This window comes from Protopterus annectens, chromosome 6.part0, assembly GCF_019279795.1.
Source record: "Protopterus annectens isolate FY-2018-M chromosome 6.part0, PAN1.0, whole genome shotgun sequence".
Classification (NCBI taxonomy): domain Eukaryota; kingdom Metazoa; phylum Chordata; order Ceratodontiformes; family Protopteridae; genus Protopterus; species Protopterus annectens.
The window spans coordinates 166,513,713-166,533,091 of record NC_056737.1 but is presented as its reverse complement, the minus strand read 5'-3'; the positions used below and the strand labels follow the sequence as shown (position 1 = coordinate 166,533,091).

The window sequence follows — 19,379 nt, the reverse complement described above, 5'->3', positions numbered from 1 at the left end:
CTGTTCCAGGACATCCCCCTTCCACCTCTTCAGGTCTGCATGGTGGTGCCTGACCTGCTCACCAGTCTGGGGGATACCTGTGGTACTAGTGAAGTCACGGGCGAGACTGTCTCAGGCCTCCATTTTGTACTGCAAGCCCTGGTACTGGCCCTGCAGTAGTGTCCTGTCATGGTGCTTTACCAGGAGCCATACCATGAATTTGGACTCCTGGATGCCCCAGTGCTGCTCTCTAAAGTGAGTGCCTTCTCCCACTCCAGCCATTCTGCCTGGAGGCAGATGCTCGCATTCCTGCCTCTTCGGTTTAAGTAGGGCCGGATTCCTGCACTTTTCTGTAATTGGCCAGTTTCGAAAAAAGCTAAGCTATGTCTTATTCATTACAGGTTATATATGTGTCTGGTATCCATCATTCATGTGTACATACAGTGTATGGGGTCCTGGGGACTTCATAACTTTATTACAGTGACACCCAACTCTATGTTTACTGCAGTACTCCAATTCACATATTTATGGTCTGTGGCGGGTTATAGAACATTACACTGTACATAGATTCAGTTCATGTTTGATTTGATTTCCCTGTGGTGAGGATTAGTTTGCTGATACCTCCTTTATATGTGTTGCTATCATGGCATAGTGGTTAACTACTGTGACTGTGATATACAGGGTCCTGAATTCTAGCCTTGCAGAGGCTGTTTATTTTGTTGCTGGCCAGAACATGAGCTGTTGGGTACAGAGTGATTAAGGCACTTTAGAGCAGTTGTGAGCAGGTGTGTGTGGGTTTGCGTGGACCTAAGCAATGCTAACCTCCGGTTTCAGTTTCTTATACTCATTTAGCCTCTACATTGCTTCACCAGTGTGGTACTAACATACCGGTGGCCAAACAGGCTTATACCCGCTTGCTCCCACACTTGCAAATGCACTGCATTTGGTGTTTGCATCAGACACTCAAACCCCTGGGTGGGGGTGAGGACTACAATAATACCTATTACATTGGCTTACATGCCTACAGTGGGATGTTGTGACCATGTGTCCGTAGGTGTTGTGTATTGGGTTATGCAATGACACATATGGTTATACTGTACTTAGCCATATAAACTGGACTGTGCTGCGGTGGGACCTATATCGGGAATGGCTGCCCATTAGGCATAAGCATGCTGGTCGACTGTACAGAATCCATGGCCTGTCTAGAGTTTGCTTCATACTATTGGTGTGTTCCTCTTACAATCTGCACCTGTCTGGCAAATACCTGGGAAATGACACCATTAAATACAGACAAGTAATTGGGTTTAGGGCCCCAAATCTTTCAGCCGAGTCATGCTAATGCATACCTATTATTCTGTCAGCTTTCTAAGGTTGTAAGTGGAATATGTGCTTTCTGTCCCTATTTGTTCCCCCAACGGTTTATGTACTGTCCAGTGGTTTTGCTCTTAGGGGTTGAAAGGTATGGGCATAAGCTCTGCCCATTTCGGAATATTACTTACATCCCCAGGGTGGTCCTAATACAAGTGCGCCAGCCAACACCTGCATGCCTAGGCCCATAATTGCATACCCATAGTTCCCCCACCTGACTCATCCTTACTGTGGGTGCAGGTGGGGACTAACCACACCACTACACACTGCCCACTCTCCATGTGTCAAGGCCCATGTCGTACGTTGTGTCGACCATGGGTCATCAGGCTTGCACAACCTACTGGTCCGTGTACGTATACAGCCTGTTTTGATGAATCATTACTGGGACTGACTCCGATGATCATTAATTTTTGGAGTGTTCCACAAGGGACATTGATGTCTTTGCTTCAAGATTAGACCTGGCAGTCCTCTCCCATTGGTAGTATCCTGCCTGTGGTCTGGGAAGCAGTGGTGTGTTTACTTGTATCATGTGTTTGTATGTTTCACCTGTCTAGGTGGGGGTGGTTGATGCTACGTGTTACACGTTTGTTGATTGGACCCCTCACCCCCATTTGCATGGCCTGTGAACATATGTAGTTCATAACTGCTGTATCATATCCTAGCTATTTACATGTGTATATTTACACACACACACACACACACACACACACACACACACACATATATATATATATATATATATATATATATCTACATTACTATATACAGATATATCTGTATATGAATGCATACATGTATATATTTATATATTGCTGTTTATGCATATCTAGCAACATATGGGTGTATGGATGTCTGCATATGTATATTTCTATATGTGGGTATGTATATGTATTCTGTCTCTGTATGCATACATTTGTACTATGGAGATGGAGAGGTATATCTCCATGTAGCTATGGGCAGATATACACACACATTCCTCTACATATATACATCTACATCTGGTTATTCCATTCTCTGCCATGTAGATTAGACTTTGCTGCAGTGGGACTCGTAGCAGGTGTAGCTGCTCATTGGGTGATGCCTCTGCCCAATGAACACTTTTGCTCACATCCCTGGGGCTGTCCATATAGACCCACATCAGCCAACACCTGCACACCTAGACCCATAACTAGCTACCCATAGTTCCCCCACCCGCACCTCCTCTACAGCACCCATCCTTACTCTGGGTGCAGGTTGGGTCTGAACACACCACTACACGCTGCCCACTCTCCACTTCACGGGACCCATGTCGTACATTGTCTCGACCCATGGGTCATCAGACTTTCCCACCCTTGTATTCCGGGTATGTACACACCCCAGCCAGAATGGCCGTCGTGTCGGCTTCCTTTGGTTGTATGTCAATTTTTGGGGCATCCCGCAAGGGATGCTCCTGTCTGTTCCAAGATTAGATTTCATGGGTGCACTCTGCCCACCACCCCGGTTGTATCCTGCCTGTGGTCTAGGCAGCAGTGGACTATTTACATTGTTTGTGGGTTTGTGTGTATGTTTCCTCTGTCCGACTGGGGAGCGAGGTCATGCTACGTGTTACATGTTTCTTGCTTGGGCCCCTCACTTTCATTGGCATAGCCTATGAACTTATGTCATTCTTGTGTGCTGTTTCCTATCATAGCTGTATATCTGTGTTTATCTATGCACACACACCCACACACACACACACACACACACACACACACACACACACACACACACACACACACACACACACACAAACACACACATATATATATATATATATATATATATACGTATATACATATATATATATATATATATATATATATATATATATATATATATATATGTCTGTAAGGCAATGCATACCCCCAGTGCAAATGCACTTAAACATGCTTACTGGTGCTTATATATGCACACTACTGCTTATTTATACTTAAACCTGCTTACTAGTGCCTTATTCATTATGACACTGACACTTCGCTCCAGTTCACTTTTAATTGTTATTATGCAGGTTATACGCCAGACAGATGTTAAAATATGTTCATATACAGATTACCAATGGAAAATGGTATATGCTGCAGTAGGATTTGGAACAGGAATGTCTGTTTGTTAGGCAGATGCTCTAACCACTACACTATTGCTGTGCTGTTTCATTTGCATATATACCCATATACCCATGGATCCTATTTCCCCAAACACCCACCACAACACTTCACTGACACAGCAGTCATCCATTATCCAGTTGGATACACGGTATATCCACACCACTACACACTGGCCACTCCCTACTCCTGTAGACCCATCCCATGGGTTGACTCACTACACGTATCCTCAGACATCCCAAACTTTTAGTGAAATGAGTGACCAATAGGACACTATTCACAATTTTTGGGTTGTCCCACCTGGGCACACATATATTTATTTCAAGATTAGACTCTATACTTCATTACATCATTACTCCCATTAACATGACACTGCAATAAATTAATAACTATGACTATGTGGTAAAGCACATGTTACACATGAGAGCTAATAATGTATGAGTTCAGGGAAATTATATTACAAATAGGACCGGTTTAGTGGTTGGCGTTGCCATAGCAGGCAGATCACAGGAATGATTCCATGAGTGAGAAAGTCCTCACATTTTATTTTTTGAGAACAGCACTGACTTCGGACAAAGTACACACTTCTGCATTTTTGCAGATTCGTCCCTTCCCTCTTATGCACAACCTATTATTTTATCTACTGTCGAGGTTTGTAGGGGCACTTTCATGTTATTTATGTCTGCAAAAGGAATGAATGTGTTACAGGGAATGTACTTCTACATATAGATGTATGCATGTGTGTATGCATATATACTTATAACGAACTCGCTGACCTCCACAAGGCAGTCCAATTAGAACCTGGCCATCCAACCCCGACACACCTGGATCCATAATTTCATACCCATGGTTCTTCCACCCCACCCAAGTTCGACATACATGCAAACCATCCATTCTCTGGTTGCTATCACAGCCATGACACACCTCCACATATTGCCCTCTCCCCAGCATTAGGAACCCTACACATATGTTGCCCCAACCCATGTATCATCAGGCTCTCCCACCATTTAGTCCTAGAACATACCTGCTCTTGCTTGTGTAATGGTCGGAAGTCCAACCATCCTAGCAATTTTTGGGTAGTCCCACCAGGGACTACCCTGTGATTGTTTGTAAAGTAGACTTAGCAGATCGACAATGTTACTCCCACTGGTAGTATCCTGCCTGTGGTTTAGGTAGTAGTGATTTGCTCACCCCTGCCCAGCTTGATATGACATAAGCTGACAGCACTAAATAATACTGGAGTTGCTGTTGATTCCCTTCTCATTCTTTTTGTATGCTTTATTGTTACAACGTTCATTCTTCATATATATATATATATATATATATATATATATATGTATTATATATCTGTACATACACATGCACATACATCTGCATAATTATATACATTTCCTATGCTGGGCACTGCTTACACCCATGCAAACACACTCAGACTTGCTTACTGTTACTTATATATGTTTACTACTGCTTATTTGTGCTTACACCTGCTTACTAGTGCCTTATTCATTATGACACTACCACTTTGATTAAATGACATTAGTTAAACATTTCATGCAGTACTCCAGTTCACATTTATATGTTATTATGTAGGTTATACAGCAAAACGATGTATAAATATGTTCATATATACATTCCACATGGAAAATGATATGTGCTATAGTGGGACTAACCGTGAATGCCTGTTCATTAGGCGGATGCTCTAACCACTACACTATTGACGTTAACATTAATTACGCATGTTTTTTTCTATTTGGATGATTTTGACGTGTAAGCTACATTAAGCAGGGGGCAGCAAGAGCAAACACACTGCGCTTTGCTTACACTTTCAATAATGAAGCGATACAAATGTAAAATAGGGACATGGGGAATCTAATTGTGATAGTTCTAGGGACGGGGATCAACATTCCACTTTGTGCTTGTGTGTTTACTACTTTGATTTTATTTCAGTGTTTGTGGACACTCTTGTATGCTTAGCATACATTTCAGTATCCACGGACACTGACATAATTGTTTACTATTAGAGGCAGGCTCTAATAGTAAGCATAGTAGGTTGTGCAACTGTGGGGGCATGTTTAAGCCTCCGTAGAGCACTTAAACATGCCCCCTTCACTCGCACACAGACACACAGGTTTCCTCTGCACGTCGAGGGTGTGGTGTCGCGCCCTTATAAATATTCATATGGTGCTGCTGCACCATCTGAAAGGAGGACGCTCGGCGCAAGGCTAAAACTGTCCTTGCGCCAAGCTTCATGAATCCCTGGGACATTCATTAATTGCATAGGTTAGTCTTTTTCTACAACTGATTTTTATGTTCCAGGAATTTACTTGTTTTCTTCTTTTTTCATTTTTTCTTCCAAAGTATGCATTATTAACAGTTAACATTTGGATAGTTTACATCATATGAGGATCATCTTACCATCTTAAGTGTATATGCTAAAGTTTAATGTTTGTAGTGCCTGGTTAAAGAATTCTCTATGTGAATTAATTACTTATTATTAAGATAATAGTACTTCACATTGTTTGTATTAAGACAAGTTATTCTCTGCTCTGCTTCGGATGAACTACAAAAAAATATGCTTGCTACAGATGCTTACAAGTGAAAGCCAGGGAAAAACAAAACTTGTATGAATTGGGTAAGTTGTTAAATGTTCAAAATTAATGTTACAGGTCAACTTTACAGACAGCAAATGCAAACATTTTGCAGCTTATCCAATAGGAATGAGACATACCAAAACTTATATTACCAAATTATTAAATGTCTCTGTAGTTACTCACTCAGCTGGGCAAAACCCTTTCTGGTGTTTTCCAAAGTGCTACAAAGAAAGTTGCAATAAACTGTTGCAGGAGACTCTGTAGTAGTGAAACTCTGATTTAAAGTCACTTCTAAGGATAAAAACTGGTCTTAGACATTATGTTTAAAATTTGGAAACAGACATGAAGAAACGTTTATTATGTCTCCATGATGTTAAATTGGTTGATGCTTCAGAGAGAAAGAAATAACTATATATAGTTGAAGCTTTAACCAAAAACTGTCAAAAAGCATTTGTTTTACATACAGCATTACCCCCCCACCTCCCCACAACCTCTGTATGAAGGAAATAAAGCACTCTTTTAACTAAATAAACTTGCCACAAGGTGTTCTGACCTTTGAAGTGGCATATTTAGTAAAAGGATATGAGATCAAAACCATCCGCAAATGGACGTTAGTGTCTGACTTTTGGCTTGGAAGTGGATTTGTGGTTATAGATAGTTAGGAGTTTGGCAGTACATGCTTAGGATATAACATCACAATGTCTGTGTCTCTTCTGAAGATAGCATTAGCGTATTTGTCATGGAACTCAGTATTTACAGAACAATGAACACAAATGTTTTAAAATGTTACTGGTGCTAACATGCATAATTGTAAATATAACATATGGAAATCTTATTGTTTAAGCATATTTATTCAGTAGTCTGAGCTTGACAAACAAAGATATTTTATGAATACTATGGAACAATGTTAGCAAAAGCTGTGATCATTCAATCCTATACAGATTTGAAATATTTATTTCCAGATAAGTTATGGAGCAACAGTTACAATTTTAAGCGACAAAACTCAGTTTCCATCATTTCTTCGGACATTTCCAAGTGGCCTCTACCAGTCCATTGGTATAGCTCACCTGGTCCTATATTTTGGTTGGGCATGGGTTGGACTTCTGTCAGACAGCAGTGATTATGGCTTGCAAGGCAGCCTTACTGTAAAAGATGAACTTGTCAAGGCTGGAGCTTGCATTGCTTTTTCTGAAACAATACCTGCAGTGTACTCTGAGATGAAAATTCTGTCCATAAGTGAAACAATTCGGAAATCTTCTGCAAATGTGATAGTCATCTATTCCATTGATACTGATGTCTATCCTGTCATGGAAATGATTGCAAGGAACAATGTTACTGGAAAAGTCTGGGTCGCCAGTAACGACTGGGCACAGTCTTACCTATTTGCTAAGAATGAGTTTTTGAGAACTTTACAAGGAACTTTTGGCATTGTAGTGAGAAGAGGGAACATACCAGGGTTCAATGAGTTCATTTACAGACTTAATCCTTACATTAATCCAGATGATGTATTTCTGAAAATATTCTGGGAACTTGTTTTTGACTGTAAACTGCAGATCGTGGATAACATTAATAAAAACCTGACCAAAGAATCAAAAATCTGTAAGGGTGATGAAAAACTAGAAGGCATGAAAATGGATTTTTTTAAACTTGCTGATTTAAGAACTACATACAATGTCTATAATGCCTTATATGCTGTTGCCCATGCTTTACATGACATGATTTCATGCAGACATGGAGAAGGACCATTTATGAACAACACATGTGCAGTACTACAGAACTTTGAACCATGGCAGGTAAAGCAGTGCATTATTATGGATGTCTTTTCTCTCTCTCTCTCTCTCTCTATATATATATATATATATATATATATATATATATATATATATATATATATATATATATATATACATATATACATACATACACTAAATTTAGCTTATCAGTTTAATGTAGTGCGTTATATTGCATGATAAATAATGTAGTAATTTACCCTAGTTCAGTATGCAATGTTTGATTTGTAGAAAGTGCCTGATATGTAGGTGGTATAGTTAGGCTATATCTGTATCAGTCAATGTTCTGTCACTTTGCAGTTCTTACTTTTGCAAAATAAACCTCAACATGATCCAAATGCTGTCAAGGACTAAGGAACCAAAGTGAGTACATAAAATTAACAAATTTTTAATACTAAAACTAATTAAAATTAAGCACTTTCATCCACTCTTATGATGGACATCTTGAGAATACAAAGACAATGAAAACACAGGCAGAAGCTGTCTGCTTATATACAAACAGGAAAAGGAAACTATGCAACCTTGTAAAAGTCTGCCAGAAATTTTATAGGGATAGTAACACAAAAACTGAACTAACTCAAAGTTTTGAAGCTCTGTATCCTAATTCACTTGTTAGTGATACAGCTTCATTAATATCCATTGGGGAGGTGGCATTTAACCTTAATTGCCATTTCAGCTCCTTCTGCAACAATGAATTCTTCCAATCACCAGTGTACTGATCCACTTTGATCTTTTCAAGCATGGAGAATCTGAATTTCACAAATTGCTCCTGTTCCATGACATGCCTTGCCAGGACCCTTTTACTATCATTTTCACTAATACTATATAGGTGCTGATATACCCATTTGTTCAGAGAATTATTCGTCTTACCAACATAAAAAGCAGTGCATGAAGTGCATTTCACAAGGTACCAGTAACAGTAGTATCTACCTGCTTTATGTCATTTCCTACTTTTATCCCATAGTAATCCTTCATAGTCCTCCTCCATATAACAACACTGCTTACGATGGCTGGAATTATTGGTTTTGTGGTCCCCACCACAATAATTCTTGTTAGCACCCCTCTCCAAGATGTCCTTTATATTACATCTACTCTTGTAAACACATGTTGGCAGTTGGTGAAACTTTTCTTTAAAGTCTGTCGTATCATGCAAAAGAAACCAGTTCTTAAAAATAATATTCCTTATATCTATAGCATCCATAGACTAATGTACGACAAAATAGTTGCTCAAATTATTGGATCTATCAGTATGTATTCCTCCATTCTGATCTGTTTCTAACCCTTTAGACACTATAGGTACATATTTATCTGCTGTGCAACTCCAAACATCGATCATGACACTGCAAATAAGTGCAACAGGGTATTCACATTCCAGGAACATATTTTTCAGGATATCAAATTGTCTTTTACACTGAATGTCATCCATTGTTAACCTAGAAATGCAAATGAATTGACTTTTTAGGATACCCTTTTTCCTGATGAAAAGGGTGACTACTTTTAAAATGTAAATAAGAATTGCTGTGTGTAGGTTTCTTGCACACTGTAGTGGCTACATTGCCATTTTCTGTCTTGGTTACCACCACATCCAAGATATGTATCCTCTTACAATGTGTGGAGTGAGAATCTAAGAAATTGTGTAGATTATTCTAAACTCCTTACAAAATCTGACAACTGTTCAGTAATCCCAGACCATACAAAAATATATCATCCAGGAAACAACAGTAACATTCATAGTGTCTGAATGAACTGGACTTAAAAACAAATCCTATTTCCCATTTTAACAACACTGCTTTGGCAAATTTGGGGCCACATGCTGCCCCCCATGGTCACACCACTCACCTGTTTAAAGTATTCGCCCTCGAAAAATATAATATTATTATGTAAGACAGTGTCCATAAATTCAGTAATGAGTTGGAACCCACTGGTGTCAAGAAGTTTAGAAGCATGTACTATTTCCCCAAACTACTCCAATCCATCATTATGGGGAATAACCATGAAAAGATCTTTTATATCCAATGTAACACGTACATGCTCCTCACTGACTGTCAACTGTTTCAGCTTATCCACAAAGTCCCATGAATCCATTAGGATGTGTCCATGATCTCAAAACAAAGACTTCAAATGAAAATCTATATATTTTGCCATGGGCTCAGTTATGGACCCTGCAGTCAAGACAATGGGCCTGAGTGGTGGATTCTGCACATCAGAATGTATTTTAGGGATCACAAAATTATTTGGTACAATAGGGAAAGGCACTTTCAAGTAATAATACAATTCAAAAGAAATATCTTCGAACAACAGTAATCCATCCAACTATAGTTCTATGGAAGCATAGATTCATTCTGCTGATGTAGTCCAACATGTCCATGATGACTAACCCTCCCCCCTTATCTGGTTTCACACATCTTATGTTACTGCTGTTAGAAATAGAATCTAACAGAAGCCTTTCTTCTCCAATAAGATTGTAAAATCTGTTTTTTTTTCAGTTTCATTTAATGAGAAGAGAAAAAACATGATAAATCTTTTACTTGTTTTGGCATAAAAAGTTTATCCTTATGAGCATGGTCAGCATTTGTTTTTCTATTTTTGATGGTATAACAAAAAATTGATGGGAACAACAGCAAAGTGGCATATGCAAAAAGCATTTTAAATAAAAATAAAACAATGTTGATGATATTTCATTGCAATGAATTGCACTAATGACTGTTTCAATATTTATAAAAGACACAAAGAGCCCTGTTTCTTCAGACCCAAAAAAGACTGTGATACACCAAGAGGCAAATGGATTTTAAGGAGCTGTCTTGTCAGTAACACTGAGATCTCACTGAAAAGCTTGTTTCACTGAAAGTTAAAATTCAGTATCTTAAAGTTTAAGCAAAGGATCAGACACTAGCCAGTTCTGCTGGTACAGTGGGATAAAGCCCTGGCTACAGTCCAGTGGTCCTGAATTTGATTAGCATCCCCAGAAAATGATGACTCTAACAGAATAATATAGGTATGCCTATATTTGAGTGAAGGGATGCTTCTTGGCTGGCAAGTGGGATTGGCTTGAGCTGACAACATAAATACCATGACCTGGCTTGAGAATGATGTGGGATGTGATTACCCAAGTCTATGATGGTAACCTTTGATGGTGTGTGTGAAGGTGCATGCATGCACCAATAGTTGCTATAGGTAGTACCACAGTGATGTAAATGTTCAAGTTACCACCCAGGAGTGGAGTCTGTGATATAAGTAAAAATATCTTAGAATGGCCTTCCCAGATAGGGAGGGCTACTAATTGGAGACCTGTACTTATGAATAGGCCAAACTTAATGACCAATGTATTACGTCTATGACAGGTCTGATAGAGGAAGATGTAAGGGATCATAAAGACTGCAAAGCATTATCATAGCCACATAGTTAATGACACTTTCTAGACAGCTCTTGCCTGAAGCTCAGGACAGCTAATTGTGTTAGGCACTGAATATGAATAGCTTGTTTTAATAGATCTTTGATGGTTGGCAGATATGGTATCAAACAAAATGAAAAAAATATCAGGATCAGGCTCTGCATATCCTGGAAATGAAAATGCAGAAACATTACATAAGAATCGGGAAAAAACAGCACCAAATAACTGTCTGTGGTTTTGAAATTACTATTAAGAGGGTGGTGGGACCACTAATTTAGAACAGAACCAGGGTATTTTTAATCATGATTTCTCTCATCTGGTATTGGCCAATGGAAAAAATTAGGCCACTCTTAGATTTAGTGAAGAAGCAAATAAGGGCTGATCATCATTAACCTTACACACTGTAAGTACTAAGTTCTGACACATACAGGTTGGATGGCTTTTAAAGAAATGGACTCCATATGGGAAGACATGAAGCAAGGGTGCATTTTGAGATGGAAATAGACCATAGTCAGAAGGTACAGATGACTTGGCTGGTCCCAGTAAATTTACAGTAAGCCTACTCCTAAAATATAAGATCTGGAGACTCTGCTCTAGTGGTTTAATTTCACAAGGGATTGTTTCTGGAATACATGTTATGAAGGTTGGGTAACTTCATGCAGAGTATGGCACTGATATTTTGTGAGTCTCATTCCACTCCATTGGACTTATGACTTGATGGAAGCTTCTAGACAAGTGGTTTCCTTTGCTGCCAGAAAAGCCATGGAATCATGAGAAATGCCACTAGGTTCTAGTTCATATATGTGTTAGCTCTCACCAACTTTGCTTTGGCTGTGAAGTTTTAGTGAAGCTTTTATTAAAGCTCCTGTGACAAGGTCCTCAGAGAGTATGCCATGTAAAGAATCCGAGCTCTGCTGTGAGCGATTGTGCTGGCTAGTAAAGGGGAGAGAATGGAAGAGCCCAGTAGATTGATGTTTGGAGAAGACCGGGAGTGGTTATATACCAAATGTGTAGTTAGCAGGAGGAACACTCAGCAGGCACTTGGCTATAAAGGCATTACTGCCTCAGTTTGTGCTTATGAGAGATGATCTTGACAGATATTACTTTGTATTAACTGGAGTTATTTGACCAATAGCCCATGTTAGGGCTAATTAGGGAGTTTCAATTTCATGGGCAGTGTGGGCTATACCCCTTTGCAAGAGTTGCTGAGGAAATTATAAATATCTTCAGTTAATTCACAATATCTCATCGACATTTGCTCTTGACTCACTTGAATGTTATCACATAATCATAATACCAGGTAGATTTTGTACTTAGAAAGGCCTCACAGAAGAGATTGCTTTTAAATCTTGCAGATGGTCTGTTTGCTGTAAAAGTCTTTAGGTCTTCACCTTTTTTTTTGGGGGGGGGCATATAGGAAATAAAGTCTGGTAAGAGTTTAAAACAGAATGATAGAACAGGGATGTTTGAAGCATCTATTGAAGAGCTACAGCATGTGAGTCAGCAGTTGGAAACTGATTGGTACTAAGTAAGCAGAACACTTGTTTTGCTGTCTAGAAACAGACACCAGGTACTAGATGAATGGTTATCAATGTCCCACTGAAAAGTGTAAGAGGAAAATATGCAATGTATTTGGGAGCTAAAGTTGTACTAAAAGTAGAAATTGTGGTTTGTATAATTTGGATTCATGTGAATATTCTCGAGTATAAGGCAGCTCAGTCACACTTTTTGGTTACAGTAGCACAAATACGTAATATGTTTAGAGAAGAAAGCAAATCCTCTGAGAGTGAAACACTGGAAACACTGGAAAAAGAAGACATGCCAAGATGCACACTTTGGCTAACATGGTGAAAGCACATGAACAAGACTCTCATTTAGTTGCTCACTGAACCAAATGTTTTCTTGTTCTGGAGTCTTGATTGGTGGGTTAGTTGGCACTTAAAATTTGTCTACCCTGCCTTGCTCATACATGAAAGTAAACTTATGATATGTGATGAGAGGGGCTTACTTACTTCCAGACTCTTTTAAATGGCAGAAGGTGATATATTTGACTGAGAAGAATTGTCTAGGATTGTTGGCTGAATGTGTGGTGTTGATAGTTCTTTAATAATAGTGCATACTGGCTTTTAAATGCCAGTATAACTTGTTCAAACAAAAACATTTTAAAAAAGAAATCTATTGGTCTATTTGAAAATTATTTTGTCTGTGTTTTGCTGGATCTTTGGTTTTCAATAAATAGTTAAAAAAGAAAACACTGTCCACAACTGTTTTGGATGTATGACTAACCACTAAATAATGGTTTACTGCATTCCTTGGGTTTAGTTTATTTTGCCCCCCCCTCTTTTTTCCAGGGTTTCACTTTACTCCCCCATTTCCAAGAGCTTTACCTTAAGAAACATGGTCATCAGGAACAGTATGACTCAGTCCAACACTCTCCACCTCACAGCCAGCTAGGATTACAGGTGTACGCCATGCACCTGGTGACCGACTGGTCTACCTTCAGATTTAACAGCATTTAAGTCTTGCTCATTTCTGGGAGACAATGAATTGCAAACATAAGTCTTAAATGTCCTCTCTGGGAGAAGACAAAGACTAACTGAACCATAGGTAGTAGCTCTTTAGAGTAGCTAGGGTGGGTCAAGGGGGCAGCTGCCCCAAGAGCAAAGTATTAGGAGGCATGATTAGATGATCCTGATAGCTCTTTAATAATAGTGCATACTGGTTTTTAAATGCCAGTATTTCATTTGTGGTCAAAAGTAAGCAATGGAGTGTTCCACTTGAAGTCTAAGTGTAGCAAACCCAAGCACTGTACCCTCTGAGCACACTATAAACTGTAGCTACTGCTTGGTAGAAATGTAGCAAGTGGTTGACTGCAGTTTAAACCAAAGTTTTTTTTTTTTTTTTTTTTAGTTGTCTGTGTTTCTTGTGCATAAGCTGTAGCAACTGCTTGATACAGATGAAGTAAGCAATTTGCTATAGTTTAAGAAAGATTTTTTTTTTTATTTTGCTGTCAGCAGAGAAAGGGGGAGATGGGGTACAGAAACAGGACCTGATTGGCTTCTGCATTTCAGAAGCACCAGGTACCAGACTGGGGACCTTTTTTTCTCCTCAATGATGTTAATGGGCACCAGACTGGGGAATGGTTCCAGGAGCTGGATGAGCCTGCTACACCTCTGCAGTTGCTCTTTCAACATATTGGAGGTTCTTATTTCCTGTTTTATTCAGAATTCAAACATAAGCTTCCAGTTTGCTCAGTCAGTTAACTTTTGAATAATTTGGTACCCTTTCATGACAATAACTTTTGAAAGGATGCATCAAACTTAGACAGAGAGAGAGAGAACAGTAAACCACTTCTGTGTCTGTTTGAAATCAGTTTACTTCATAAAAGGATGGCAGTTCTATACACTTTTATAAATTCTGCTGCATGTTTTACTGGAAAGACAATTACATTTTGTACATCATTTCATTTTTTTCCTCAAAAATAAATATGCTGCTAAGCTCAGCACAGTTCCTACAGACATAAGATGTAGATTAGCACAAACAGCAGCAGAGCTTCATCTTGCAAGAGCTTCAGTAGACTTTATATTAGATGCAAAAAAGCATCAGTGGGACCCCAGGCTGGGTTTCACCTTACACATTGTCTTACTTTGCAGTGCTGTAAAGCATGGCTTGTGGATTCATCATCATCATCATAATCAACCCCCTTTTTCCCATTTTCTACATGGGGTTGGGGCATCATGTCAGCTATTGCCATCTCCTGATTGAATGCCACTCTCCTACCTTCTTAGATTGTCAAACGGTTTCTCTTAAACAATCTATCCATCTCTTTGCTGAATACCTTTGTTTCTTCTTGTTTTCTTCCTGTCTGTCCCAAATCTTCAACATAGTGTTTTCTGTTGTTCTGCATATGTGCATGAGCCACCATAATCTGTTCTCTTTGACTTTCTCTGTAATTGGATCTACTTTGGCTTCTGCTCTGATGTCCTCATTTCTTCATCTCTCCCACAGTGCACATCCTATCACCTATATCAGGCACTTCATCTCCATTACCTCTAGCTTTCTCAATTGCTCTGGCTTTACTGCCCACGACTATTTTGTACACCTTACTTTTCAGGTTCTTCGGCATTCTTCTGTCATACATTACCCCTGACACTCTGTGCCAGTTGGCTGCAACCACTCTGATTCTAGCTTTGACCTCCTTGTTCACCCTTCCCTTCTCCTCAACCATCCCTTCAAGATATCTGAAGCTGCTAACACGTTTCACTAATTTCTCTTCTATCTCATTTTTCCACTTCTTGTGATTTCCCTCATTTGCTGCCATGACTATTATCTTATCTGTACTCAACTTATGGATTGACAAGGCCCATCTCAGGTATAGACTATCAGGATCACTCATTGCACATAGGCTGCATCAGGTATTTCACAGATTAACCTTACACCAGAAAGCCATGGCTTATTTATTTATCTGTTCATATATGTTTGTTTACAAGGGAAGAATACTGATCAAAGTTAACCATTTGCTAAATAGGAATGCATTTTCCAAGAAAAAATATGGAAATATTACTAATTCCATCCATTATGAAGAAAGGTGGGTGCAGATTACATCATTGTTTCTGGCACACTACATCCTAATGTTCTTGTAGATCATACAGATGGATACAGGCTATGCATTTTCCTTTATAATTGGCGGTGGTATGGTAATTATTCCAAATTCAGATCAGACAGATGTCACTTAATTTCAGAAGTCAAACAGTATAATGCAGAACAGAAGTATAGCAGACATAGGATTCACAGGATTCACAGTAATTTCAAGGCAACTGAGTCTTGTTAACATTTACAACTTGCCAGTACATACCCCTCAGGCTTTGTATCCTTCATCTTGGAGGGTCAGGCCTGTCAAATCCAGGGTTTAATTTGTGGGTACCTATGCAATCATCTAGTTATGTTTGAAGGATAACCATGTGTCACACAAGATGATTGAAGGATAATAGTGCATCACACTGCAAGGCCAGTCTGTTCCAGAAGTAGGGAGGTGCTGCATGATAAATCTATCTCTTCATCACATTTTATTTATCTGCTGGTAAAGATTTAGGTTCCAGTTCTGGTATTTCTGGAACTATTACACTTCCAGAGCTACAAGAGATCCAGGACAACTAGAATCTTATGGCATAATGGGCAATCTATAGATCTCCCCGCAAGAGTCTATAAGATGCTGAATAAAGGGTCTGTCCTCCCAGTCAGTCTTAGTAACTCAGGACCTTTCAGGCCATAATGTTCTTAGTAAGGATCATCTATGGTGTTTCTAGTTGTTTGTTATGTCTAGTGAGCTACATCTAAAAGGGGATATTGTACTCAATAACTGGTATAATTTATTATAAATATAAGGAAATAATGACCAGTTTTGATTTGGATGATATTGTCAATTAGATGATTCCTGTTGCCTCATGATGATAGAAAGAGAGGCATTATCAACCCATTTTCCAAGGCTCTGAAGTACACTTTCATTTTGAAAGGGGGTTGCCTATGCCATATGCTGAGGGAGAGGGATCATCTATTAAATGTGAAGATATTATCCTTCATTTGCATTTAATATGATCCCATTTTCAGTGCATGAAAATACTTGCAAATAACTCCCCGTCTGCAGTCATCTGCAAATTCAATTAACGTCACGCTGCCGTTTCTGGTTTAGAGATCAGAAACAAAAATGGCAAAAATGAAGGCTTCCAGCACTGAGTCATGGAAGATACCACTGGCTGCCTTCATACTTTCTGACAAAGCATTTGCTACTTGCATTATGTAGGTTTTGTCTTTTAGTCAGTTTGCAATCCATCGTAGCATATATGGATCTATTTTTAAAGGAATAAGCTTACTTAAAATACCACCATGAGGACTGGTGTCAAACACCTTGACCAGGTCAAGATACACAATGTGAACAGCATGACCATTGCTGACAGCCTTTGTAACACTCTCAGAAACAAGAGTCAGATTCATTAGTTAGGATCATCCGTTTACATAAACTCATAATAGTGGGCCAGGTTAGTATATTTGTTTTTAGATATTTTACAGTAAACACTCCATATATCACAGTGGTGCAGCATTTAGTGCTGTCACCTCACAGTAAGAGGTTCCCTGCTTTGATTCTCAGCTGGGGTGCCTACTGTGCACAGTCTGCATGTCTTCCCTGTGTTCGTATGGGTTTCATCTGGGTGCTCCAGTTTCCTCTCACATTCCAAAGTTATGCAGTAGGTGGATTGGACACTCCAAATTGGCCATGCGGGTGAGTGTCCATGTAACTATGTGTTGCAGAAGGACTACTGCAGAAGGGCTGCCCATCCAGTAGTGTAAACCATGGCACTAGATGATTGTCACTGTTGAAGGGACTCCCCAATCCAATGTGTAAAAATGGGAAAAAAAGGAGATGGATGGATCTACATTATTTTTGAAAAGGCCTTAAAAGCCTGAGTAGTAAACCAAAACAATAAAACATTGCTCAACTTAAGAGTATCAGTATATAATAACAATGATACACTAACACTGATAAAAAACACTGTAATGTACTGTACTATATGATACTGTACTGAACGATACTATACTATAAACTAAAAGAGAAAAATAATATCAATAAAATAATCTTGCACTGTCATCTTAAACTGCTTTTTTTTTCTTTTTTTTTTTTTTTTGCAGCTTTTACACTACATAAGAAACACACACTTTATGAATAAAAATGGTGAAGAAGTATTTTTTGATGTGCATGGGGATCCTCCTGCACTGTTTGGTATTGTAAACTGGCAAGTAACACCAGAAAATACATTTTGGTATCCAGAGGTTGGTCGTTTTGAATCCAGTGCAGACAACCAAAAACTAGCAGTGGATGTACCTGCTATATTATGGAACAAAGGACATGGGAAGGTTAGATTCACAAGGATGATGAAATTTAACAGTTTTAGTCCATCATTTTAAGTATTTCACATTTTATCATTGCACAGATGTGTTTGGAGTTTTCTGAATGCATACGTTATACGGCGAGGAGTCCAGAAAGCTCATTTATAGTAGTTCAGTTAGTAATGTCAACTGAAAAAAAAAAGTTTACTCAGGAGAGCAGTTCACTATGACAGCCCAAATAAAGTGGAAGGCTTTCATCACAGAGTTTTTGACTTTATAAGAATCATCATAAATTTCCTTCCTTGAAAAGTATTACTTTACTCTGAATTAGTTATATCCTAAAAATTTTTAAAAAAACAGATGGTGCCAAAAAAAACTAATAATCGTAAAACAAAGCACCTTAGACTCACAAAGTGGCAAAATGGCAAACACAGCTTTAATAGTCACAGTCCAACAAACACAAGCACGAGACGTCCACAAAAGCAAGATTAACATTCACAATGTAAATCCTGTTTTCATCATCAACTTCATCAGATAACAAGATGTCTCATTCATCCCCTTTTATACATCCATTAATTAAAATGTAGCCAATGAAATTGAAATTCAATTAAAACATAAACCTTTGAACAGTGTTCTACATCATTAACCGACATCAAAATACAACAATGTAAAGAGAAATGTGTTTGAAACATTTAAAAACATTGATAAAACTAATGTCGTGTGAAAAAAATATTGATTGTCAGGAATTAAATTACTTGGACATGAAGATAAGAAAGAACAAGGATGGTTTCACTTCCAAGATTTATAGAAAAGATACATTTTCTAATTCCTATTTGCACTATTCAAGCTCACACCCATTCCATCAGATGAAAGGTGTAGTGAAAGGGCAATTAGTGTGTCTGAGTAGAATGACTTCTGACAAAGAGAATTTGGTACTTACGTATTATCACAACCAGATTTTAGCGATAATACCACTCACTTCCCGATATCGAAATCTGACTGTTTTTTGTTGTATAAATGTCAGCAAATGTCTTTTCTTTCACACTGAAGGTTGTTTTAAGACAGGTTGTCAAGAACAATGGAGAAAGTCAGTGTGTCGCTGTGGCTGTGTGCACTTTACTACCAGCATGTGTGAGGCTATCTCACTTGTGCATTAACAGTGCTTGCAGCCACAGTGACAGTAACTTTTCACGCTGTTATTCATAACCCTTCTTAAAACCATCTTTTCTCAAAACAGTCCTTTTTTTCTTTCTTCCTTGTC

General features: G+C 38.7%; 1 protein-coding gene across 1 annotated transcript in view; it reads left to right on the top strand.

Annotated features, from left to right (window-relative positions):
• The window catches only part of LOC122803782 (extracellular calcium-sensing receptor-like), a 238,218-nt gene that overhangs the window by 104,203 nt on the left and 114,636 nt on the right, over nucleotides 1-19,379 (top strand). The window contains exons 2-3 of the mRNA XM_044073470.1: nucleotides 7,018-7,848; nucleotides 17,921-18,145. Of these exons, the coding sequence (XP_043929405.1) occupies nucleotides 7,018-7,848; nucleotides 17,921-18,145 (1,056 nt within the window). The remainder of the gene's footprint in view (nucleotides 1-7,017; nucleotides 7,849-17,920; nucleotides 18,146-19,379) is intronic.